The 25,077-nt window shown below is 58.8% G+C and overlaps 1 protein-coding gene across 1 annotated transcript in view; it reads left to right on the top strand.

Moving 5' to 3' along the window:
• Window position 1: 1 nt before the first annotated feature.
• HTRA3 (HtrA serine peptidase 3) overlaps window positions 2-25,077 on the top strand; it is a gene marked incomplete at its 5' end in the record, with an annotated part of 41,092 nt that continues 16,016 nt past the window's right edge. The window contains 9 exons of the mRNA XM_017893601.1: window positions 2-203; window positions 12,425-12,524; window positions 16,486-16,786; window positions 17,152-17,220; window positions 19,583-19,614; window positions 21,093-21,213; window positions 21,300-21,512; window positions 22,296-22,328; window positions 24,050-24,164. Of these exons, the coding sequence (XP_017749090.1) occupies window positions 2-203; window positions 12,425-12,524; window positions 16,486-16,786; window positions 17,152-17,220; window positions 19,583-19,614; window positions 21,093-21,213; window positions 21,300-21,512; window positions 22,296-22,328; window positions 24,050-24,164 (1,186 nt within the window). The remainder of the gene's footprint in view (window positions 204-12,424; window positions 12,525-16,485; window positions 16,787-17,151; window positions 17,221-19,582; window positions 19,615-21,092; window positions 21,214-21,299; window positions 21,513-22,295; window positions 22,329-24,049; window positions 24,165-25,077) is intronic.

Below are 25,077 nucleotides of genomic sequence, written 5' to 3'. Positions count from 1 at the left end.
CTGCGGCAGCCCCCTGGACTCGCCTTGTGGGGAGAGCCTGGAGTGCGTGCGCGGCCTGTGCCGCTGCCGCTGGACGCACGCCGTGTGTGGCACCGACGGGCACACCTATGCCAACGTGTGCGCGCTGCAGGCGGCCAGCCGCCGCGCGCTGCAGCTCTCCGGGACGCCAGTGCGCCAGCTGCAGAAGGGCGCCTGCCCGTTGGGTAAGCGCTCTGGGGCCAGGGAGGAAGTGAAGCTTCTTTCTCTTGGGGAAACTAAGGTTGGGAGTTAGGGCCGAGCTCGAGGTCGTCTTTCCCTGGGCACCACCGGGTGGCCCTTCAGCAATCATCCCACCAGCCCTCTGGTCTTTCAGATGAAGAAACTGAGGCCCAGAAAGGTAAACCGCTGACCCCAAGGTCACAGAATTAGTCAAAAGGGAACCCGGTGGTCTCCCGGCCACCTGAGGGGCCTCATCTAGGACTGTTTCCAGCTCTGGTCTCTTCAGAACTGATGTCTCGTGCCCGTTCACCTGGTCCTCGGACCCCTGCTCTGTCTGGATGTTGGATATAGGACACTCTTTTCTGCCCTAAATCTCCAGCCCTGGTGCCCACTTGGGTGATGCCTCCTTTCCTTGCGACTGTGGTTGAGGGCGCGTCTCCACAGGACTGTGTGGGAAGGGTCAGGCTGCAGGTCCCTGAACTGCTTAGGGCGCCCCAGGGAGAGGCTGCCTGGGGGAGAGAAGGTCAGGGTCAGACCCTAGAACAGCCTCCCCTGAGGCAGTCGGCTCTGAGTTGCATCTCACTGTGCAGGTTGACTCTGTGTGTGGAGGAAAATGCTGGAAAACCTGCTGTACCTTTTTCCCTGTTTGGGGTGCCTCTTAGGAAGGCAGGCTCTGCTGCGGCCGGACAGGGGCTCACTGAAGACCAGCACTGGGCCCCAGGTTCATGGTTAGGAGTCAGGGCCCTGCGTACCATCAGCTTGCAGGTGGCAGGGAGAGATGCAGTAGCCGCCAGAACAGGCTTGGTGGAGCCTCAGGAGCACCATGGGGAGCACCAACTGCCAGCGCACCTGGGAAGCCTGCAGAGGGCTTCCTAATTTTTCTGTGGTCCTCTGAACACAATTCCAAGTGTTTTCATGGTCTAAAAAGGTTGGGAAACTGAGCGCTCTATTCCTGTAGTGGAGACTCACAGGCCCAATCTATCAGAGGTTCTGAGAAAACCTGCCGTGTTCTCAACTGATAAAACCCAGGAGTTCCCCGGAGAATTTCAACAGAGAGCTCTTCTTTTCTGGCAGAACACACATGTCCTCCTCCCAGCACACTGGGGTTCCTGGGAGCCCCGTGTGGGAAGCATCACTCGGGATTAGCTAGGATTACGTGGAAGAGTCACCGCAGGGTTTGGCAGGGAGTCCTGGTCCGTCTTGTGCTGGTACAACACACCTGAGACTGGACAGTTTATACAGGACAGAGATGTATTTCTCACAGCTCTGGAGGCTGGGAAGTTCAGGACCAAGGTGCCAGCAGGCTCGGTTGTCTGGTGAGGGCTGCACTCTGCAGAAGGGAGGAAGCTGTGTCTTCACACAGCAGAAGTGCAGGCAGGGACAAAGCGGAACGCTGCCTGTAGCCTCTCTCATACGGAGCTTCAGCCCATGCTGGAAAGGAGGAACCCTCGTGACCTCATCACCTCCTAACTCCCCACCTTTTCATACCATCACATTGGCAACACCTCTGTTTTGGAGGGAACACGTTCAAACCATCATGGGGGTGAGGGTGATGAGGTCTGGCTTGTGTTGAGACTGCCCAGGAAGCTGAGGGGTGCGATTGTGGGGCTGCGGGATCTCAGAGACGTTGTCATTGACTCAACACCTGCTGCACCGTCACGGTGGCTCATCAGATTGGGGCTTGGTGCTGGGGTGCCTTTCCTGGGCCTGCCCATTGCAGCCCAGCTGTGTGAATGGGGGCCACCTCCCCACCCTGCTCCCCACCGTGGAAGGCACTATGAGAATAGGGCTGCAGGGCTCAGGGCTGGCAGGGAGCTGGAGGCAGCCTGGGTGCTCCAAGACATTCACTGACTCCTGGAGTCCATGTCGTGAGGCGCCTTCTCTGTGTGCCTGGCTGGACCCAGGCTGGTGACAGGGCACAGCCATGTAGCAGACCCTGTTGGTGCCCTCAAGCCTCACAGACCATCAAGGGGACAGAGGGAGGGTGCGAGGAGGAAAATAGTCTGATCCTCACAGACAGGTGCATGGGGAGCTCAGAAGGCCAGGAGACGTCCACGAGCGTGGGGTCACGGGCTGAGGCCTCAGTGCTCTGGGATCTGCGGTCCCAGCGCACCTCTTCCCGATGAGGTGACCTAGGACCATTTACTCACCCTGAGTTTCCCCAGATGAGAAGCGGGGGTGACAGCAGCACCTGCAGGAGAGCTGCTGCCATGCCAGGCACGAAGGCACACGCCCCTTGCCTGATGGGCGACCCCAGACCGCGCTATTTCGCATGTTGTTATCACTGTGGTGACCAACCCGAATCTGTCTCACCCGGCAAGGTGAGGAGAGGCTCTCCAGAGGAGGCGCTTCTGTGCCGAGCTGGGGAGGAGGAGTGGGAGCTGCCCGGGGAAGGATGGGGAGGACGGAGAGGGCATGGGCAAGGCAGAGACCTGCACAGAACCTGACAGCCCTGTCACCACCAGAGCCCATGGAGCCAGGGAGGGGGTGGGGAACGGGGGCCCAATGGGGAGGGGAGGCAGAGAGTGCAGGCGGGAGGCTGCTGGCCATCTCCAGGGCGCCGTTCACACTGTGGACGTTGTGCAGCCCTGCCTTTTTAGCCCGGTGCACGGGGACCTTGGATGCCCAGCTTTCGGCAGGGTGATACGCAGAGTCCACTCCCTGTGGAGGCCTGAGGTGCCCGGCCTCTCCCCAGTCCTGTCTCATTTCCCACGGCAAGCCTGGTCCTTTCCCAGGCAGCGCAGATGTGTTGCCGGAGGCCAAGGAGGGTGAGGGACTGCTCTGAGGTCACATGGTCAGGAAGTGACCCGGCTGGGCCTGCTCTGGGTCTAGCTGGCTTTGAAGGCTATGCTCTGTGGGGCTTTTCGTCTGCAGGGGGTGGCAGGACCCTGAGCCTGGGAGTCGGGGCAGGCCTGGGCCCCCGGCTCCATCAGGCTCAGCCTCCATGGAGTATTCCAGCAGCGTAGCCAGGCTTCCGCCCTCCTGGGCAGAAGTTGCTGGGTGCCGGCCACACTTAGTGGTGTGCCAGGCGCTGCCGGGCATTTCTGGGAGGAAGTCCTGCCTGGTGAGGGTAGCCTCCTGTGGGCTGAGGTTCCTTGTGCTCTCCTCTCCCCTCCCCGTGTCAGCTCCTCCACCTTCTCTCACCCTCTGTAGGCAGGAGGGTCTCCTTGGTCCCTTCTCACCGCCCCCCTCCCTGTGAGCTCAGCTGCCATTAAGTCCTCCCCAGGGCTGGGCCTTCGGGTCCTAACTCCAGCCCTCAGGTCTCTCCTGAGCTAGAGCTGTGTGGAGATGACTATGGAGCAGCCTTGGGCTCCACTCTTCCCAGCTGCACTGAGAGGAGCACCAGGATGTTCAGTGGGGAGCCTTGATCCCCTCCGTCCCTCCACCCCTCATTCCCCTCTGCTCCTCATTGCCCTCCGCCCCTCCCTCCCCTCCACCCCTCCCTCCCCTCCCCTCCCTCCCCTCCACCCTTCACCTCCCTCCAACCCCTCCTCCCCTCCGCCCCTCACTCCCTCGGCCCCTCACTCCCTCTGCCCTCATTGTCCTGTGCCCCAGGAGTCCTCTCCAGCATCACCCACAAAATGTCTCCTGGGGTGCTCATTGACTTCCCCCCACCATCCTCACTTCCATCACTTCTCACACAGCAGCCAGGATCACCTTGGTCAATCTGTTCCTGCCCGTCATCTGCAGCGCTTCCCGCAAAGACTCCAACACTTACCTTACCACAGGCCTTGCCGCCCTGCCACCTGGCCCACACCACCCTCGGTGCCGTCTCCCACTGTCTCCTGATCCCCTGTGCTCCAGCCTCACTGGTCTCTTTCCTACCTTGGGGCCTTTGCACGCACAGTGCCCACTACCTGGAGTTTCCTTCCCTCGCCTTTGTGTGGTGGGCTCTCCTGGATGTCTCACCACCCCTGAGCCGCCTGCCCTGGCCACTGTGCCCAGGTCATCCTTCATTGCCTGGTGAACACACCCAGGGTCTCCGGTGGGCCCTGCACACAGCTGTGACCGTCGGTCAGCTTCTCTGCATGATCTCCATCTCCTCCAGGCTCGGAGCCTCGCAGGGCAGGGGCCTGGGCCAGTGTGTGGCCTCTACAGATGACATGAAATGAGACAAGGGCCCATGTGATGTGTGAATCTCCTATAACCTTCCGGGTCCTTCTTGTGTACCTTCAGTGACGAAGGATCACCACTTCTCAAGAGAACCCTTGCATCTTCTCAGGTCCACATTAAGGCAGCTCAGTTGCACAGAGCGGATAAATGTCCATCCACGGGGTGGTAAAAGCGGGGATAAATGCGTTTCTGAGGGCCTGTGTGGAGAAGGGTTTCCCTTTGTGCATAACCAGAGCTCTGAGGCCATGCAGCCTCTCCTCTGGCTGCAGACAAACAGGCCTTGCAGCCCGCCTTGCGCTCAGAATGTACAGCCCCGGGGCAGTTTACAAGGTGGCATTTAATCATTGGTTTTTATTGTGCAACCCCAAGCAGGTTCTGACGGCATCTCCCGGTTGTATTTATTGAAGAACTTGGGTTGACTTTTGACTTGTAATCCTCTTAGCAGCTTCCTGGGGCTGCACATGTGTTGGAGTTCAGCATCTGGGACCACTCAGGCAAGATGACACCTCCCCTCCTGCCCCGCCCACTCCCGCTGGGGCGGCAGGGCCGAGCCACAGCATCTGGCCGCACTGGAGGACTTGGAACTGCTGGCAGAGCTGCTTGGCCAAGAGCCTTCGCCAAGGCCGCCAGGAGCCAGGAGTCCAGCCGGACTGGAGCTGAGACCAGGGCGCTGTGCAGCTGCCCTTCCTGCCAGGGCTTGGCCTAGCAAATGCACCCTCACCCCATCTGCCAGCCTGCAGTCTTCCCCCAGCAGGCCACTGCCCTCCCATGAAGCCCCACACAGCGGCCTGAGGGGACTTGGCGAGACCTGGACCTTCCCTGCTGAAAGCTGGGCCGTGACTCCCACGGCCTCAGGACTAAGCATAGTCTCCTGGCGGGTTCGCAGGCTTGGTGCCCCCAACCACTGCCTCCTGCCCACATCACCACAGCCACAGATCCCTGTGAAACCCCCATCCTGCATTGTGAGGGACCAATGGCAATGCATGGAGCCCAAAAGAGGACGAAACCACCTTCAGAATGAACAGAGGGCTAGATCAGGAGGGCTTTCTGGAGGCGGTGGCATCTAGTTGTAGAGAGGCAGGTACAAGGGGGCCTGTGCCTCCCACAGGCTCACCAGGGCCTGCCAGGTGGTCTGAATGCCTTCCACCCAGGCTTGCTTTGAGGGAGGGAGGTCACCAGGTTTTACAAGGATCAAGCGTGTGACCCTGGGCTGTGTTCCAGGCCCACAAAGCCTTCAACACATCACTGGGGTATTGATATCCTGGTTCTGTATGAGAAAGCGTTCAGGGAGCTATAGGAAGCTGCCCTCGGTCACTCAGGTAGGGATGGATGGATCTGCCCTGAGCCCAGGTCCCCTGGTTCCCCAACCAATGCTCTGAATACCAGGCAGGCCCCTAGTACCTTGGGGAAGTGAGGCCTTACTTAGTTTTGACGAGGGTGTTTGTGGACTAGTGGATGAGACAGGGTTTAAAATCACAGACCCCTGTCCTTTATGCAGCCAAGACATGGCGAGGACACGTCCATATGTTCCCCAAGCTGAAAGCCATGTCTAGTGCAGGGGCAGCAGGTGACTCCTGGAATTGTGCAGTGTATAGCCTGCCCACCTGTGTGCATTACCCTGCTCCAGCACACAACGGGCAGAGCGCCAGGTCTGGAACCCAGTTCTGTCCCTCATGTCTGGCTGCTCAGCGCGGAGTCCCAGCTCTACCCCAGAAGTCTCTGAAGCTCTTTGTACCTCAGTTTCTTCATCTGTGAAATGGATAACAGTGGCGCCCTCCTCACCGGTCACTGGACAAACGAGATGATGGACTGAGTGTGCTTTGCACAGTGCCAGGCTCATAGAAGGTGATGTGAAGGAAGGATGGCAGGTGGACGCGTCTTACAGAAGTGGAGTTTGTGAGAGTGAAGGAGCGGGGTCGAGGAAGGGAAGGAGCTGGAAGGCGGTGTTTGTGGAGGTGCTGTCATGTGCTGGCCCTGCCGGAGGGAGTTTCATTGGCCCCGGTCAAGGCAGGGAGGGCTTCCTGTAAGAGGAGGGCCAGGAGCTGTCTTCCTTGCCTTCAGTGGCATGGATGCTCAGAGGCCTGCCTGACCCATGGCACTGTGCACAAGGACCAGCCTTCTTGGTAAATCACAGGCAGGCTGGCAGCAACGCCTCCTCCTCCTCCGAGGGGCTGGCCGCGGCCCAGCTGGGTGTGGAGTTTCACAGCCAGAGGAGCCAGGCTGGCCCCACATTGAGGACGGGTCTAGGTTGAGCTCCCCTGGGGCTGGACAGGCTGTCACATTTGCCAAGGGCCAGCATGGAGCAGGGGAAGCGCCAAGGGCAGGGCCTGGCTGTGCACCTTGGGCAGGTCCCATGACCTCTCTAAGCCTTGTTTCCTTGCCTGTAAAATGGACTCAGTTCCTGTCTTGCAGAATTGCTGCAAGAATTCAATGAGATCACAAACTTCGGAGCCCAGCCTGATGTCCCGTGCCCAAATCGCGTCCCGCCTGCGAGGTGTGGCCCGTGGAGGGGGAGGCAGTGGGTTGCTCTGGGCCTGGACTGCAGCCCTCGTCCCTCCTGCGTTCCACATGGACACGTCCCTGGGCTTGAGGGTGGCAGACAGCAGCATCCACGCCACAGGGAGCCACAGCTGGACCTGAGGCTTGTGGGGGCACTGTTCACTTGGGGACATGGCTGGGCGGGGGGGCGCACAGTTCAGTAGGGGACAGGCAAATTTTCCAGAGGAGAAAAAACACAGGAAACTGTCCTGGGAACTAATTAGACCCAGGAGGCAGCCCCTTGTGGTGGGCGGGGCTGGGGGCTGTCGAGCGGGCCCCTGGAATGGCTCCTCTGTCTCTGAAGAGCATTCATTCGCTCCCTCATTCGCTTCCTGCCCACTGCTGCGGGCCAGGTCCAGCCCAGGTGCAGGGGTGCAGGCCACAGGCACACTCCCAAGGGACCAGCTTTGGGAAGGGTACGAGGTGCTGTTGGGCCCAGAAGGAGAGGTAGATCACCGCACCTGCAGAGTCAGGGCAGGCTCCCCAGAGGAGGTGCTGCTGGCCTGGGCCCTGAGGAATGACAGGAAGGGCATATTCCTGGCAGAGAGAACCACATGTGCAAAGGCACAGTGACAGGAGGCTGTGTGTGCAGGAACTAGAGCCGAGGTCCATAGGGGAGAGTGGCAGCACGTGAGGCTACAGATGTCAAGGGGACCAGGACACCCCAGGCCTTGAATGGCCTGCTAAGATGTTGCTTTCTGGTCTGTAGACCATGGTCACTGTTATGGACAGATGGTCACAGCCTGGGACCCATGGCTATCCACTTATGGCTTGTCTATCCCCAGCTCACAGCTGACCACTGGGTGACAGAGGGGTCTGCTAATTGCACAGGGCAATAAAAGAAGAGGCAGGGACCTTAGAGATGGAGGAACAGAACTGAGTGTCGGTCCCAGCTCTGCACATTATGTGCAAGAGGGACTGATGCATACAGTTGGGCAGGTTGTGCACTGCACAACTGCAGGGAAGCTGGCCACTCTGATATTTGTCAATAAGGGCCTGGAGTTACGCAGTGCACATACCATGCAGCAGCACAAGGTAACCTGGCGGGGTATCTGGGCCTCAGTGTCGCCATCTGCTCCATGGCAGTTATGACTGTCCAGAGCCAGCACGTGGACCTCCCTCAGGGTCGGCCATAGTCCACCAGGACTCCTCGGAGCTCCGTCAGGCAGGGCTGTTGTTGGAGCTGGAGCCCCGGCACCCTGCTTGTCTCCCCCGCGCCCTGCTGTGCCCCTTCCTCTCCTGGGAGGTGACACCGGACACCTAGCCTTGAGCCTTGATTGCTTCGCTTTGTGTCAGGGTTTTCCCGACTGAAACTTCTGGGGCCTTTAGATTCCAGTTTATTGAGGGGAAAAAAAAGGCTGACAGCTGAATCTGGTTGAGACTGACTGTTGAATCTGGTTGAGACTGACTGTTGACTTCAGAACTTTGGCTCGAGGATGGGGTGGGGGTGGAGGTTGTCAAAAAACCCCAAATAAACAGAGTCTGCTTCCCAGCCATGGGGCCCACGGTTTTCCTGTGGAAAGAGGCAGTGGGAACCGCGTGCTCCTTTCCCCTGATTCATGGCTGATTCATCTGCGTGTTGGGAGGAGGAGCTGGAGCACGGAGGCCCCTGCCCCCACCCCACCACCCACCGAGGTCCGCTTAAAGAGACAGGACCTGGTGGGGCCCTGCAGGGGTGCCCCAGGCTCTGGGGTTGCCCAGACCCTGAAATCCACCAGACCTGGGCCAGCGCCAGGCCTGCCCTCCCTCAGTGAATGATCTTCGCCTCTCAACCTCAGTCTCCTGGGCCATAAAATGGGCCAGTGCTGCTGCTTTTGTGAGGCTGCTGGGAGACTTGGTTAATCAGCCGACCCACATTCTTTCTTCAGGGTGCTGTTTGCAGACCTACTGTGTGCTGGCTCAGAGAGCATCAAGAAAGGCACCCTTGAACTTTTCTCCCTTCTCTCTGTCTTCCTCCCTCCTCTCTCCGTCCCTCCTCCCCTCCTCTCTCCGTCCCTCCTCCCCTCCTCTCTCCGTCCCTCCTCCCCGCTCCATCCCTTCCTTCTGAAATGTCTCACCTTGTGTTGGTTACCACTGGGGTGTGGAAGCGAACCAGACAGTCTCTGTCCCACAGGAGCCTGGGGTGTGGGGTGGGCACATGCAGGCTTCTCTTTGGAGACTCTGTGGGAAGTGGGCCACCTCCCAGCCCAGCCCCGCCCCACGGCCCTTCTGTCTCAGGCCTTGCTCTCCCGCCCTGTTTTATTTTCTCTTTGAAAAATGAAAAAAAGTCACTCTAACTTTACCCCAACCCCAAATAACCACCATGTAGTAGAATTTTGATGTTTCCTGCAAGGCTTTTACTTAACGAATATTTTACAGAGGGTTTAACAATGAATCGTCCCCTCTAAAATCGAGTGGCACCTATTTTAAGTAACCTCTGGGAGACCACACTGGGGAGAAAGTCCTTCCAGTGGAGGCCTCAGTGCCGTGTAGATCTTCAGGCTGGGTCAGAGTTCAGGAGCCCAGCAGCCCAGGGGCTTGAGGGGGGTCCAGGGGCTCAGCTTTGGCCCCAGCTCTGCTGCCCCCTGTGGTGAGACCTGGGCCAGGTCAAGCAGGGGTGGACGGGGGCGCCCAGAGAACTTTCTGGCCCTGGGTGTTGGAGTGTCTGAGTCCAGGATGGAGACACACAGGAAGGCAGCCTTTTCTAATCACCCGTGGGAGGAGAGGCGCTGGCATTCCTCCTTCTGCTGTGTTCACACTGGGCCCAGGTCCCCGTCTGCCGTGGCTGCCTGCACAGGCAATGTGGGCTCAGCCTATGGCTTTCCATGTGCTGTGCCCCTGCCCGTGGGCTCTTCCAGGCCTGGATCAGGGCACCTCTGTACTCACCCAGCCCACGCCGGGCTCCCCTCTGCCTCATCCCTGGTGATGGCTGGTGCTGTCCACTGGGGCAGTGCTGACTTGACCCTCGCCCCAGCTGAACCCACTGTGTCCCAGCAGCCATCACGGGTGAGCACACGGGAAGGCACCTGCTACGCATGGATTGGAATAGGGCTGTGAGGCAGGGCTGATTCGGTCCAGCTGGGGCTGCTGGGGGGCTGCCTAGAGGAGGCAGGATTAGGGCCGGGCCCAGGACCGGCCAGAGCATCTTGGTAGGGAGAGTAGAGAGAGGTCGTGCAGGTGGAGGTGTAGAGAAGTGGGTGATGAGCAGAAACTTGAGTCGGCAGCCCGACAAAGGCCACGCGGTGAGAGAGGTGATACGGTCCCGACTGGGAGCTGTGCCCATGCCCTGGTGCTTCTCCTCAGGTGAGGCACATGGGGTGCCAGCCTCAGGCCCCAGGGCACGCAGGGGAGCAGCAGACCCGCTGAGTCTTCCCTGGTGGAGGGAGGAGGGCCTGGGCCTGGGGGTTGCCTTGGGGTCCCCCTGGGTCATGGGAATTGTTGGTCTGAGGGCATCTTGTGAGAGCTCTGAACCAGCTCCGAACCTCACCAAGGCAGCAGGCTTTGTGGCTGGTATCCTTCCTCTCTACTTGGGGGCTAGAAAATGAACTCAAGTTCCCAGGGGCAGGCAGGAGGAGCGGACAGGCCTGGGCTGCTTTCTCGGGCCATGCGGCAGCTTCACCTCACCAAGGCAGCCGCCCGCTTTGTAGGTGTGGAGCAGGGCAGCACATCCCTCATGGAAGCAAACGTGGGCACAGAGAGCCCTGGGCCCACAGCAGGCCCTGCCCCTGGGGTGCTTGTTAACGTGACCTCTGAACCTGAGACCCCACTCTGCCACAGTAGTTTGATCTATGAGGAGCCTCGCGGTGGCCGGCGTCTCCCAGCCAGGCTCTAGCCACCCCAGACAGGCGGCCTTTGATTCAGGCTGACTGAAGTGGACGAGGGCTGGTGTGGCTGGTGCCTGTGGGCCGGTTGAGAGGCAGACATCGGAAGTCTGGGAGACCCAACACCAGAGCTCGAGCCAACCCCCCAGGTCCCAGCTCAGGCTAAAGGGCTCTTCAGGGCCTTGGGGAGCCGCAAGGCAGAGGTGGGGGCACCCAGGGCAAGGAGCTCTGGGGCTTGCATTCAGATCCTGGTTCTCCCCTCCCAGTCATGTGTCCTTGGGCAGAGGGGTTCTTCTTATGGAGCCTCAGTGTCCCCACCTTTAAAATAGAGGCAAAGTTTTCTCCCCCCAGCTGCCCCTGGAGAGTTGGGGAAATGAATTGGGATGTGCCTGGGGATTGCGTTTGCCCCGTGATGATTCCTGGAGCATGGACCATGGCCTGGGTCCTGCCCCGACAGTGGCATCCAGCAGCGCGGACCGCAGCCTGGGCCCTGGCCCCACAGTGGCATCTAGCAGCATGGACTGCAGCCTGGGCCCTGCCCCCACAGTGGCATCCACCACGGTACCTTCGTGCCTTTGGACGATCCAGAAAACCAGATTTTCCCTCAGTCCCCATGCTTGGCCACTTCCCAGAGATCAAGAGGAATGTGGGCTGCAAAGTTGGACATTATGGACTGAGCCCTCTTTGCTCCCCATCGCCAAGGTGGCTGGGTGCCCGGTGGGTGGGTAGCCTCCCGGGCAGGGACTCGAAGTTTGCAGTCCTCCATACTCAGTTCCCACAGATGTGGTAGGAGGGCATCTTCAGTCCCATTTTCCAGATGAGGAGTTGAGGCCCAGAAAATATAAGTGATTTGTCTGAGGCCACACAGCTAGAAAGCAGACAGGCCCAGCCGAACTCCTAGTGTGTGCAGCCTCCAGCCCTGTGCTCATTCCGGGGCCGGGGAACCACAAGCGAGGCTGAGCAGTGTGCGTTCCAGATGGTGGGAACCAGAGCGATCCTGGCGCAGGCCCATGCAGGGAACCCTGAGGTCTGTGGGCCCCATGCCACCGCATGCCTCAGGCCTATGGTCCTGGCAGCCACAGCCCCCACTACTGACGGCAGCAGGAATCTGAGCCCGGGAAGGGCCCAGAGAAGTTCGTGAACCATCTGGCCAGTCGGGCTGGGGTGTGGCCAAGTTAGACACAGATGTATGGCCCTGTGGACTCAGAAATTGGCAGCCCTTTTGGCCCAGAGGGGCCACACTGTGTCCGGGCCCGGGTAGCTCATAAAGGTCACCCAGGGGTCTTCCACTACACCCCCGCCTGGACACTGCTGTAGCCCCGGGGCTCGGAGGGACCAGCGGGAGCCCATGAGGAGAGGGCCAGTTCTCTCCTGTAAGGGTATTGCCGCAGCATGAGGGAACAGACAAGGCCCAGGGGGACTGACCCGAGATCCGGCCCCAGCCTCACTCCCATGTGGCCCAGGGCAATGTCCTAACCTCTCTATGAACCTCCTGGCCAGCCTGGCAGGGTCCAGTGAGAGGGTTGAGGAAGCCCAGAACATGGAAGCCTTTTTAACCATTCTCGGGGTGGGCGAGTCCCCTTCCCAAATGCCTGGTGTCACTGCACTGCTGTGGGGTAGGGGTCCCCAATGGGCTCGGTGTGGGCTGAGGCTGGCTGGGAACCGGGACAGGGGTCTCAGGAAGAGCCTCCTCCTCCTGCCCCCTGGGCATAGGCCTCTGGGAGCTGGTAGTATCAGGGTCTCACTGACACACCTGGCCCTTCCCGCCAGCGCAGGTCTCCGCCAGCTGAGCAGCCCGCGCTACAAATTCAACTTCATCGCCGACGTGGTGGAGAAGATCGCACCGGCCGTGGTCCACATAGAGCTCTTCCTGAGGTTGGTGGAGACCCCTCGCCCCTCTCCGCCTCCCGGTGTCCCCCGGCACACCGGCCGGCTACTGGGGCCCAAACCAGGCTTGATTCTGCAGCCTGGGCCACAGAAACTGGAGTGTCCTGGGGTCAGGCTGACCTCAGTCACATCTCCCAGCTGCCTGTGTGCCCTGGGGAGAGTGACTCCACATCTGCTGGAGCTGTAGGCACCAAGAAGGTGCACAGCTGTGGGTCTTTGTCCCTTGATGCTGCCACCCATGCTACTGGGTTCCTGCAATGTGTTGGTCTTCCTGAGGGGCTGCGCAGTAAAGCAGACACAGAACCCAGTGGAGGAGATGCTGGGAGGCAGCAGGTGTGTGTGCAAGGAGCAGACGCACGGCAGGCAGAGAGCAGGGCTCGGGGCAGTGGGAACCAGGGGCTCAGGAGGCCTCACAAGCTGAGCCTGAAGTAGGCACCCTGGGAGCTGGGCCAGTGGCACAGGGCAGTGGGGGCAGCTCAGTAAGCAGCGGAGGCCTGTGTGGCCAGAGCAGCCGGAGGAACGAGGGCTGGATGAGTGAATGCACAAATCAGCTGCAACGGATGCAGTGAGGGGAGGAATGAGTGAGTGAGGAATGGGCAGAATGAAGAGAGGAAGGAGGGAATGAGTGAAAATGTATCAACAGGGGAGAGTAGAAAGAATGATGAATGAGTGAAGTTGGTCAATAGGGAAGCAGTGATGTCCCAGCCCCGTAGAGGCAAGCGGTGTGTACTGTGGTGGCCTCACGCCCTCTCCTTGGCAGATGCCACAGGCAGAGCCCCTCCCCTTCTTCCCGGCAGTGCCTGCCCTGGTCCTGCCACCATCCCCCCTACCTCCCAGATCACAGGAGGACCCTCTGAGCTGCTTTGGGGGAGCCCTTGCCCCGAACCCTGCCACTGGTGCAAACCTGCTAATGTCTGAATCGCTCACAACCGCGAATCCTGAGGGCTCGTCCCAGATTGACTGTATATCCCCGCGGAAAGCGCAGACTGAATGACTCTTCTGAGGGTTTAGATGTCTCTCCCATCCACCTTTCCTAGCCCTTTGGCCCGTGGGTGTGGACGGAGCATGGCAACAGCTGAGAGGAGGCCTCATTCCACCCTGATTATGGGATCAGACAAAGGCCCTCTCCAGCGGACAAAGGAGCCGCAAGAGCAGTCACCAGAGGCTGCCGGCCAGGGCTCCAGGGACTTGCTTGTTTTACGCACTCCCTGAGGCCTCCAGCCTCCTCGTGAGAGGCTCCACTGCCTAGGCCCGCCACTGGGTGAGAGCTGAGAATCTGGTGGCTCATACGGGAGAGCCCAGGAGTGATCCTGCTCCAGAACAGCTCCCTGCTGGCTGGCTCGGCCTTGTCCCTGGTCCAAAGCGCCACCTGTCCACTTGGCCGTCACTGCCCCTTCTGCCCCTCCCCATCTCGGGCTCTGTCAGCATAGCTGTGCTCCTTGACTTCGGGGGTGCGAGAGCACATGACGGGCACACAGCACCTCAGCGTCACATCTCCCACACCTGCTGGGAGCGCCCTGGGCTGTGGGCTGTGTGCGTGTAGCCTATGTTTCTCAAAACAACCCTGGGGGCACCACCATAGGGCAGAACCCAATAGCCTTGGTTGCCACCCTGTGCCAGTGCCCCATGCCTGATGGCCTCTCACCTGCCCCCTTGGCAGCACACTGCCCTCACTGCCCTTCCCGGTCCCTCGCGCGCCCCGGGCCCTGAGACGTGTCTTGAGGAATTACTAACTGGATGCGCCTAAGTGGACATGCCTGGCCTTCAGGAGGTAGGAATGGGGGCAGCATCTTCTGGAAGGCCCCGGCCACCAGGCTCTGAACCAGCTAATTACTGACCACCCCTGCTGGGAGGCTATTTTCCGCCCTCAGAGCCTCCCAGTGGCTGATGCCCTGAGTGGGTGGGTGAGACCCAGCACCCAAGATGAGACAGATGCTCATCAGGCACAGGCCTCCCAGCTGTCACCCCTGACCTGAGGTCTGGATGTGGGCATTTTCTGCAGACCCTGCAGGTGCCAGGCCCTGGGAGGCACCCTGGGGCTTACACAGGCAAAACAGGTGCAGTTCCTACTCTGGGGCACACACGGAGTGGGTGTGGCAGAAGATGTGAGTGGACAGATGCTGGGGTCACCATGCAGGTGGCTGAGCAGCCAGATGCCCAGGCTGCCTGGGGCAGACCCCTGCTATGCCCTTTGCCCACCTGCCTGACCCAGGCAAGTAGTTCAGCATCTTGGGACTCAGTTTTCTCACTGTGAAGACCTGAGAGTTAGGGATGACGGTAGTTTCCTGTGGCTGCCATAACAAAGTGCCACAGACTGCATGGCTTAAAATGACAGAGATGTTTGCTCCCATGGTTCTGGAGGCCAGAGGTCCTAATCAAGGTGTCAAGGTCCTAATCAAGCCAGACTGCTTTCTTCTGGGGGATGTGGGGAGAGTGTCCCAGGCTTCTCTACTGACTCTAGTGTTTTCCACAGTCCTCAGTACCCCTCGGCCCTTAGACTCCTCTCTCTGCTCTCTGTCTCCATCATCTCATGGCCTACCCCTCTGTGAGTCTGGACTCCCCTCCTCTAAAGACACTGAGGACCCACCGTGATGTGACCATAACTTCATGACACCTGCAAAGATCCTGTTTCCAAATAAAGTCACATTCACGGGTCTATGGGGTTAGGACTTGGCTGTATCTCTTGACAGGGATACAGGTCACCACAGCACCACCCTTGCAGGGTGCCTGTGAGCATTCAATGGCCTGCCTGTCTCAGAGGGAGTGCAGGGTGGCATTTGCTGCCATCCCTGGTCCTGTGGGTCACAGCGAAGCTCCTGTCCTTTGCAGAGACGTCACCTCCCTGCATGTGCTGAACGCTCCCATCCCTCCATGCTTTGTGTGTCACACATGGTTTCGGGCCCTGAGGGGGCCAATTTTCCTGGCTTATCTCTGCTAAGCAGCCTCAGGGAGTGAGTACCTGCTCTGGGCTGAGCCCCACGCTGGGGTCCCGAAGGCTTCCACCCTGGAGAAGGTCTCAGGCTGTGTCTGGTATTCAGCCTCCTCCCCTGCTGGACGTGGGGCTGTGGCTTCTACTCAGACAGCTCTGGTGAGAACTAGGGATCGTTGCCCATCAGCAAACATCAGTGCAGACCCAGGCCAGCTCCACCCCATTCACAGAGAGCAGGGCCCAGGCTGGCCTAATCTGTTCCTGTGCACCCCTGCCCTCGGGGTATCTAGGGCTCGGGTCCTGCATCTGCCGGCTGCCAGCACTGCCACATTTGGGGCTTTGGGCAGCTAGCCTGGTGGTGGGGGTGGAAGGAGGTGAGAATAAGCATTTCCCAGCCCTCCCAGCGCCCACCCCCTCTGGATGATCAGGATTCTGCCCCAGCCTCTGGGGAGCCTCCGTTCCTGGGTACCTGCTAGAGACCCGGAGGATGCTGTGTGCGCAGTGGAGCTTTTCCCCTAGGGCCAATTATTGTCCTGTTTGTTGAGAGGCGTTTAGGAGCCCAGGCATCACCACTTGGCGGAGGAGGTGTTGTTGTCCTATTTCCCATGTGGAGAGACGAGGCTCAGAGAGCCTCACCAACCTGCCCACGGCCAGGCAGATAATAAGTGGGGCCTGGACTTGGGATTAGCATCCTGATCTGTCTGGCTCCGTGCTCCGTAGTCAGCATGGCGAATGCAAGCTGGGAGTCATCTGACACATCTCAGGCAGCCCGTCTCATCTCAGCAAATTGCAGCCAGAGGTGATCATCATCACCTCTTTATGGCTGTGAATGTGTGCAGGCGCCAGTGACTTGGCCAGGTCCCACGGCCAGGATTCAAATGGAGGCTTGAAGGACTCCAGACCTGTGTTCTGTCAGCCGCATACTGGCTCTGCTCCTCGCTGACCAGCCCCGCCACTGCACCCAACTCTCCTGCGTCCTAGCCCCACCCTAAACGCCTGCCTGTGTCTCCCTGGCTGCAGACACCCGCTGTTTGGCCGCAACGTGCCCCTGTCCAGCGGCTCTGGCTTCATCATGTCAGAGGCCGGCCTGATCATCACCAATGCCCACGTGGTGTCCAGCAACAACGCTGCCTCGGGCAGGCAGCAGCTCAAGGTGCAGCTACAGAATGGGGACTCCTATGAGGCCACCATCAAAGACATCGACAAGAAGTCAGACATCGCCACCATCAAGATCCATCCCAAGGTGGGTGGGCGTGGACGGAGGGGCGGAAGCACCTGGGGCTGGGCATGGCGGCCTCTTCCCAGATGCCGGACCCCAGAGGCGAGCTAGCCTCACCTTCCATCGGTCAGTGGGAGGAACCCGGGCCCAGGGAGGACTGGCACCTGGCCCAGGGTCACGGCTCAGAAAAGACCTGGAGCCCAGGTCTTTGGACTCCTTGCCCTGTGCTCCCTGAGCCACTAGATGCAGGACAGAGCCAGGAAGCGTGCGGCCCACAGTGGGTGGGCTGTGGTCCCGTATCACACCCCATGGAGGTGCTTCACTTTCCTACCTGGGCCCACTACTGGGGATGCACCTGCCCCGTGGGATGGCGTCTGGGTGTGGCCGTGGAGGCCAGTGGGCTGCCGTAGGGAACACTTGGGACAGGGGCCCCATCCCTCCACCTTCACATCTGTACCTCCCACCAGCTGACCCACCAGAGGCCTGCACTGAGGCCCCCAGAATCCTCTTGTTCCTCCACCAGCTGTTTCCGGAAGGTCTGCTCTCAGCCGGGCACTGACTGCACTCCTCTAGTTCTCACCACAGGCCTGGGAGGAAAGGGCCAGTATGAGTCCATTTTCACACTGCTATAAAGAACTACCTGAGACTGGGTCATTTATGAAGAGAAGAGGCTTCGTTGACTCACAGTTTCTGTAGGTTGTACAGGAAGCCTGACCGGGAGGCCTCAGGAGACTTACAGTCATGACGGAAGGCAAAGGGGAAGCAGGCATGTCTTCTCATGGCAGAGCTGGAGAGAGAGAGAGAGTGAAGGGAGATGTGTCACACACTTTTAAACCATCAGATCTCGTGAGAACTCACTACCACGAAAACAGCATGGGAGAAGTCTGCCCCCATGATCCCATCACCTCCCACCATGCTCCTCCCCCAACACATGGAGATTACAATTTGACATATTTGGGTGGAGACACAGAGCCAAGCCATATCACGGCCCTCATTATCTTGGGATTTCAGATGGGGAAACTGAGGCTTGGAAGTTAGGTAACTTGCCCAAGATCACAGTGCACTGGAGCAGGGCTGGCCCGCTCAGCTAGGACCCTGGCCTCCCTCCAGCTTGTTCTTGTCTTGCCCAATGCCATGGTTTTGTGACCCTGGGGACCCGAGTCGAGTTACCTGTGGCCTCCCCATGCCATGAGGTCACTGAGTCCCATGTCTCACACCAGCGTTGGACCCGGAGCTTCCCTCGGGCTGGGAAGTTCACCTTGGCTGGTTTGAATTTGGCTTCCTCTCTTTCTGAATGAAAGTTTACAGCATTTGTGATGAAGTCTTTTGCAAAGGGGGTTTCCTCTTGCCCCATCAAGGGAGAGGAGATTTAATGGTTCCAAGGAGTTCCCCTAATGGGGACCCTTCCCTGCTTTTCAGCCCTTTCACGGTTGCTATTGAGTCTGGGGGCACCTCCATTTTAAAGACAAGGAAACCCACTGAGGGGTGTGCTCAAGGACAGGAGTTGGCAAATTTTCTTTTCTTTCTTTCTTTTTTTTTTTTTGAAAAGGAGTTTCGCCCTTGTTGCCCAGGCTGGAGTGCAATGGCTGGAGATCTCGGCTCACCACAACCTCCACCTCCCGGGTTCAAGCGATTCTCCTGCCTCAGCCTCCCAAGTAGCTGGGATTACAGGCATGTGCCACCATACCCGGCCAGTTTTTTTGTATTTTTAGTAGAGACGGGGTTTCTTCATGTTGGTCAGGCTGGTCCCGAACTCCTGACCACAGGTGATCCTCCCGCCTTGACCTCCCAAAGTGCTGGGATTATAGGCATGAGCCACCGTGCCCAGCCTTTTTTTTTTTTTTTTTTTGAGCTGGGTTCTTGCTCTGTCACCCAAGCTAGAGTGCAGTAGCAGGATCTCGGCTCACTGCAACCTCCACCTCCCAGGTTCAAGTGATTCTCCTGTCTCAGTCTCCTGAGTAGCTGTAACTACAGGTGCCTGCCACCACCCCCGGCTAATTTTTGTGTTTTTAGTAGAGATGGGTTTCACCATGTTGGCCAGGCTAGTCTTGAACTCCTGACCTCAGGTCATCCCCTTGCCTTGGCCTCCCAAAGTGCTAGGATTACAGGAATGAGCCACTGTGCCCAGCCCCCAAATTTTCCTTTCCTTTCCTTTCCTTTCCTTCCTTTCCTTCCTTCCTTCCTTCTTCCCTCCCTCCCTCCTCCCTCTCTCTCTCTTTCTTTTTTGTTTTTTTTTTCAGGGTCTCACTCTGTTGCCCAGGCTGGAGTGCAGTGACACAATCATAGCTCACTGCAGCCTCAAACTCCTGGGCTCAAGGAATCCTCCCGCCTTGGCCTTCCGAATAGCAGGGACTACAGGCACGCACCACCACACCTAGCTCATTTTTAAATTTTTGGTAGAGACAAGATCTCGCTGTATTGCCCAGGCTGGTCTACAGCTCCTGGGCTCAAGCAATCCTCCTGCCTCGGCCTCTCAAAGTGTTGGGATTACAGGCATGACCATGGTGCCCAGCCAACAAACTTTCCATGAAGCCAAATGGTAAATATTTTATCTTTGCAAGCCCTGTGGTCTCTGTCACAACCATGCATCTCTGCAGTGGCAAGAACGCAGCCATAGGCTGCACAGGTGGGTGTGGCTGCGTTCCAGTAAAGCTTGATTCACAAAACAGGCAACGAGTGGCGTTTGGGCCTTGGGCCAGTTTGCAAACCCCTCTCAAGGACCCCCATGGGAAGAGGAGAGCAAGACTAGGGGCAGGTTTGTCTGTCCCCTTCCGGCGGCTGTGGCAGAATGCTGGCAGGACTGGGGGAGTGGTGTCCAGGTGGGGCTGAGCAGGATGCCCCACCAGCCACCTGTGGCAAATGGGTGCCAGCAGAGCTAGTGTGATTCATGTCCTGCAGGCCCTGGTCAGCACCTATGGCTATGACCTGAGGTGGGAAATGCCCTCCTAGCCCCTAAGCATTAAATCGAGCCATGCAAAGGCTCCTGACCCTCACCTGTGCACCCTCCTTGGGTGCAGGAGGATGGGCTGACCCTCCCCAGCTCATGGCCCTCACCTGTGCACCCTCCTTGGGTGCAGGAGGATGGGCTGACCCTCCCCAGCTCATGGCCCTCACCTGTGCACCCTCCTTGGGTGCAGGAGGATGGGCTGACCCTCCCCAGCTCACAGCCCTCACCTGTGCGCCCTCCTTGGGTGCAGGGAGGATGGGCTGACCCTCCCCAGCTCACAGCCTCCCGGGGCTTCAGACGTTGTTATTTCTGCCTCTTCAGCCGGTCAGCAATGGAAAATATCTCTCCGGGTCCTCGCCTTCCAATGTGCAGGCCTGGTTCTGCCCCCTGGGGTTCTCTCTGCCATTGTCTGAAGCTTCTTGAGCCCCAGCGGCACACAGAATAAAGGAGCGACCTGAGCCTTTCCCTCACCAGCACCCACCCACCAAGTGCTCCTTTAATCCTGTGCGGGGCTCCACATCGCCCCCGTTATTGATAGCTTTCTCCTCGTATGGAAAGCTAGAAACTTTCTCATTTGACATGATGGTGTATAGTAAAAGGGAAGAGGACTGAAACAGTGAGAAGGACCAGTGGCCTGGTGGAGGGGAGCCGTACAGAGGGTCAGAGGCATGGGGTCCTGCCCCACTGATCTCCTGAGCCGGGGTGAGGCTCATGCGACCTGGCGGATCGCAGACCCACAAGAAGCTACAGGGTAGTGCCACAAGGTCCCAGGAGCCTTTCCCCAGCTTCCCTCAATGGTGACATCTTAGGTAACAGGTGTAAAACCAGAACCAGGAAGTTGATGTGGGTATGAGCACAGAACCGCCTTCCCCGAGTTATGTGTGCATCTGAGCTTCGGCACCTTCTAACAGGCACCCGGGACCACCTTCTCGGAGTGTGCACCACGCGGCTTCTGGAACGCAGAGCCCGGCTGCCCTCCGAGCTCCCAGCCTAGTTGCAGAGTCAGATAATCAGACAGGCTCCGCTGGCCCCACGCAAAAGCAGAACAGGAGTGTGCAGGTGTCTCAGTGTGCACGGCGGGAGTGGAGCTTGGCTAGTGGCTTCACCTCTCCAGGCCTGAGTCCCCCGTGTGTCTGTATTGGAAGATGAGACTGAACTGGATCAAGGATTTCAGAGCTGGGGCTCCTGGAGTCCTTAGCTGGGCTGCGGGGGCCCGCAGATCTCTCTTCATCAAATGCGTCAGTTTGTGTGTGGTGCATATGCAGTAGTAGTTTTTACCAGGTGTCTGCAGCTTTTACCAGATTTTTAGAGGACATGTGACCATCAGATCATTGGGCTCAATAACCTTGGAGGCTGTGGTCAGCTGCACCCTCTGTGCACCGCCCATGATGAGCACCCATGCCTGCCCTGGGGCAACCTTTGCTCCCTGGCACAGCTGAGCCTCTGTTCCATGGACTCCAGCCCTGGGTCTCAGCATGGGGCTGCCCTGGTCTTGGTCTGCACTGGTGACCTGCCTGAGCCTTCGCAGCTGCCTGGCGAACAGCTTCTGACAGATGCTGGCTCGCCTTACCTCTGGGACACCGTGCCAGGCAATCTGACTCTGGTGCCCGCACTTGAAGCGTAGACGGCTAAGCCTGCCCTCGTCTTGATCTCTCTTCCCCTCTCTAGCAAAAAGCTCCGCTGTGTTTGTTGGGCTGGGCCACGTCGGCCGACCTGCGGCCTGGGGAGTTTGGGTCGGCGCATCGGCAGTACCTCGCCCCTGCAGCAACACGTGACAACCGGCGCATCCGTCAGCATGCTCAGCGGGACGGGCCAGGGAGCCTGGGCCTCGGGACCTTCCGACATGCGACTACATCCAGAGCGGACGCATCGCAATCAAGAGTGAGTCCAACCCGCCCCGAAGGAGCGGGCACCTGCCATCACCTGCCATCTGTGCCCAAGACCTCAACCTCAAGGTAGTCTTTGACTCAGCTTGCCCCCATCCCCAGAGCCATTCTGTCACTCGACACATCCACTTGCTAGAAAGTTCTCTCTTTACATTCAGTGGAGCTCTACTCCTGTGACTTCCACCCCAGGGTGCCAGTCACCCTGGGAGTCAGAGGCTGCGGTCTTCCTTCGGGCAGCCTTTCAGAGAAACAGAGGCATGGCCATGGCCTGGAAACACCTTTGCCCAGCTTACACACCCTGGCCAACACCACTTGTCATTATTATTGTGATTATGTTGCTGGCACCTGTAGCATCCACAAAGCACTTCACGCAGATGCCGCAGATCACGTCCGTCCAGCTTTGCCGTGACTCGGGCACTTGGCTGGAATCTGAGTCTTTGTGGAGGGTCCCCCAGGCCAGCAGGATAGGAAGTAGCACCTCCATTCTCCATGCGCCAGGTGGTGCTGCCTGGTCTCAAGGGTGTAGATGCCAAAGCAAATGGTTTGCGCAGAGAACAGTAACAGTCAGACCTCGGTCATCAGGCAGCCGTCCACATGGCCTCTGTGGGCTTGGCCTTCTTATCTGTGAAATGGGCACAGCACTGAGGCCTTTCCATGCTGCTGAGGATGAGATCTGCTTATGCGTCTCTGCACTGGTTAGAGGTAGAGCTGGAAGAAGGAGCTCCGGGAACCCTCGGGCGGGGTCAGGCACAGCTAATGCTGTTTCCTCCCCCTGCAGTACGGGAACTCCGGGGGACCGCTGGTGAACCTGGTAAGTGTCCCCTAGAGCCCAAATCTCTAGGTTTCTGGGGCTCTTCTCACATGGGGGACACTCAGCCTTGAGGCGGGACAGGCCCCACAATATGGTCCTAGAACCTTAACACCAACTATCAGGAGTGCGGCTGGGCTGGAGGCCTGGAAGGAGGAAAGACCAAGACTGCCCCAAGTGCCTCAGGGATGCTGGTGGCCACCAGGAATGAGGACTCACCCACGAGCAGCAGCTCAGTCCAGGGCCATGTGCCTGTCAGGGGAGCTGGGGCAAGGGAGACGCAGGTGTGGGGCTGCTCACCCCAGCCCTCCCTGCCCTGGGTGTACACACAGGATGACAGGGGCATCCTCGTTCTCCCCTTCCCAGTTGTGTCTTGAGCCTCAAAGTCAAGCTCAGCCTCATCCCAGGAGAGATTTTTCCAGAATAAACCAGGAAGCTCAGTTCAGAGCTCCTAGGCCCTGAAGAATCGGATAGTCTCACCCCTGGAGCTCCTGTCCATGGCGGGGGAGGTGCCCAGATGTGAACAAGGCCCAGCACCATGTGAGCCACATGAGATGGCTCTGGAGGGATGCTGGGCAGGAAGACCTGGCAGCTGATGTGGGATCAGGGAGGGCTTCGTGGAGGTGAGCATTATACAACAGCCATTGAGATTGAGGAAGACAGGGTACAGGAGGAAGAAATCCCAGGGAGAAGGCACAGCATGAGCATTGAGGGAAGTTTAGGGAGGGGGAGATCAGACAAGGGGACAATGAAAGGGTTGGTCACCCATGTCCTGCTGCCTCAGGCCTCGTGTGCAGATGGGGCTTCACCCTGTGTGCCCGAGATGTCTCCCAGGCTTTTGGCAGGGCTGAGGGCATGCCCTGGCTTCAAGGAAGTTCTTGTGTGTGGTTTAGGCTGGAGGCCAGGAAGCCAGGCCCAGGAGGCTGCTCCACGTGGTCCAGGCAGTAGAGATGGGCACAGAGGGCCAAGGGTGGACACAGAACTCGATCTACTGGATCTCACACTTGGCTGCTCTTCCTGCCTCCTGAGCTTCCAGGGACCAGGAGGACAAAGGGTGCCTCGACCCAAAGCTCTGCCCCAGGCCCCAGAGGGTCCCCTGGTGAGCTGGCCAGGCCCTGGCTGGGAGGGCAGGGCTAGGGGTATATGCCAGGCTGTAGGGTGGGGCTCCTTTCCAGGAGCGTGCCTGAATGTGAGGTTCCCAGGGGCTAGGTCAGATCCTGCCCAGGTGGCACCAGCCTCATGGGGGGCAGGGCAGGTTGGGAGGGGCCAAACCAAAGAGAGGGATGGGGCTCAAGGAGCTCCCCTGGCCCTACTTGTCAGCCCCCCACTTCTGGAAGAAAGGGACAGACATGGTCTCAGTACCCAACACGCCTCACCATGTTCCTGCCTCTCTCGGTCCCTCCAAACGTGGCTTGGCAGTGTCCCTGGCCCCATGGCCCTGCTTCTTAGAGGCAGAGTGTTCAGAGCCTGGGGGCAGGCCCAAGCTCCAAGCTTCCCTGGAAATACTCTCCAGGGATGGGTAAGGGGGATCTCCAGGATTTGGAGAGGTGGGGTCACTGACCCAGGTGTGATCCTGAGAGTGACCTTTTCAGGGGAGTCAGGGGCTATAGGGGGATTGACAGCCGGGGTCAGCCTCTAGCAACAGAGCTGTGGACACAGTGCTTTGTGGGCAGGGGTTTGCCTGGGTTCCTCCAACCAATGCCTGCTCTTACCTCCCTGCCCAGGATGGCGAGGTCATTGGCATCAACACGCTCAAGGTCACGGCTGGCATCTCCTTTGCCATCCCCTCGGACCGCATCACACGGTTCCTCACAGAGTTCCAGGACAAGCAGATCAAAGGTAAAGAGCTCACCTGGAGGGGGCCAGAGGCAGGGGCCACTCTCCCAGGGCTACAGCCCCTTAGCACCCCAGTCCTGGGACCAAGGCCCATCAGAGGTGCTGGGTGAACCTTGCTCACTACTGGACAGGTCCTCTCTGCCCACCCCAAAGCTGTGAGACCCCCAGGACAGCTTAGCCTCTTTCAGGATCTTCCCCCCTGCCTATCATCAATTCATGGTCAGGTTCACCCCCTCCCCCTCCAAGGCTGTCTCCTTTTGGCTGGTGATCTCCGATCTCAGCTTCTACCATCAGCTTCTTGGAGTCCCTAAGCTGCTGTCATCTGGGCTGCTCCTTAGTTGTCAGGTGTTTCTTTCCTTCTATCCATCCATCCATCCACTCACCCACCCACCCACCTATCCACCCATCCATTCACCCATCCACCTATCCATTCACCCATCCATCCATCCATCTGTCCATCCATCCATCCATCCTTTCACCCACCCATCCATCTATCTATTCACCCAACCACTCACTCATCCATCTGTCCATCCATCCACCCACCCACCCATCCACCCACACACCCATCCACCCATTCATCCATCCGTCTCTCTACTCACCCATCTATTCACCCACCCACTCATCCATCCATTTGCCCATCCATCCAATCATCCATTCACCCATCCATCCATTCATCTACCCACTCATCCACCTATCCACCCACCCACCCACCCGTCCATCCATTTTCCCTCCATCCACCCACACATTTCTACGCATCTACCCATCCATCCACCCACCCATTCATCCACCCATCTTTCCATCCACCCATTTACCATCCATCCACCCATCCATCCACCCATCTCTCCATCCACCCATCCACCCAGCCTTCACCTATTCATCTATCCACCTATCCATCATCCATCCACCCACCCACCCA

The sequence above is a fragment of the Rhinopithecus bieti genome, unplaced genomic scaffold (genome assembly GCF_001698545.2).
Source record: "Rhinopithecus bieti isolate Rb0 unplaced genomic scaffold, ASM169854v2 scaffold_24469, whole genome shotgun sequence".
In the NCBI taxonomy this organism is placed as follows: Eukaryota; Metazoa; Chordata; class Mammalia; order Primates; family Cercopithecidae; genus Rhinopithecus; species Rhinopithecus bieti.
Note: the sequence above shows the minus strand (reverse complement) of the source record. Positions and strands in the feature narration are given on the sequence as shown.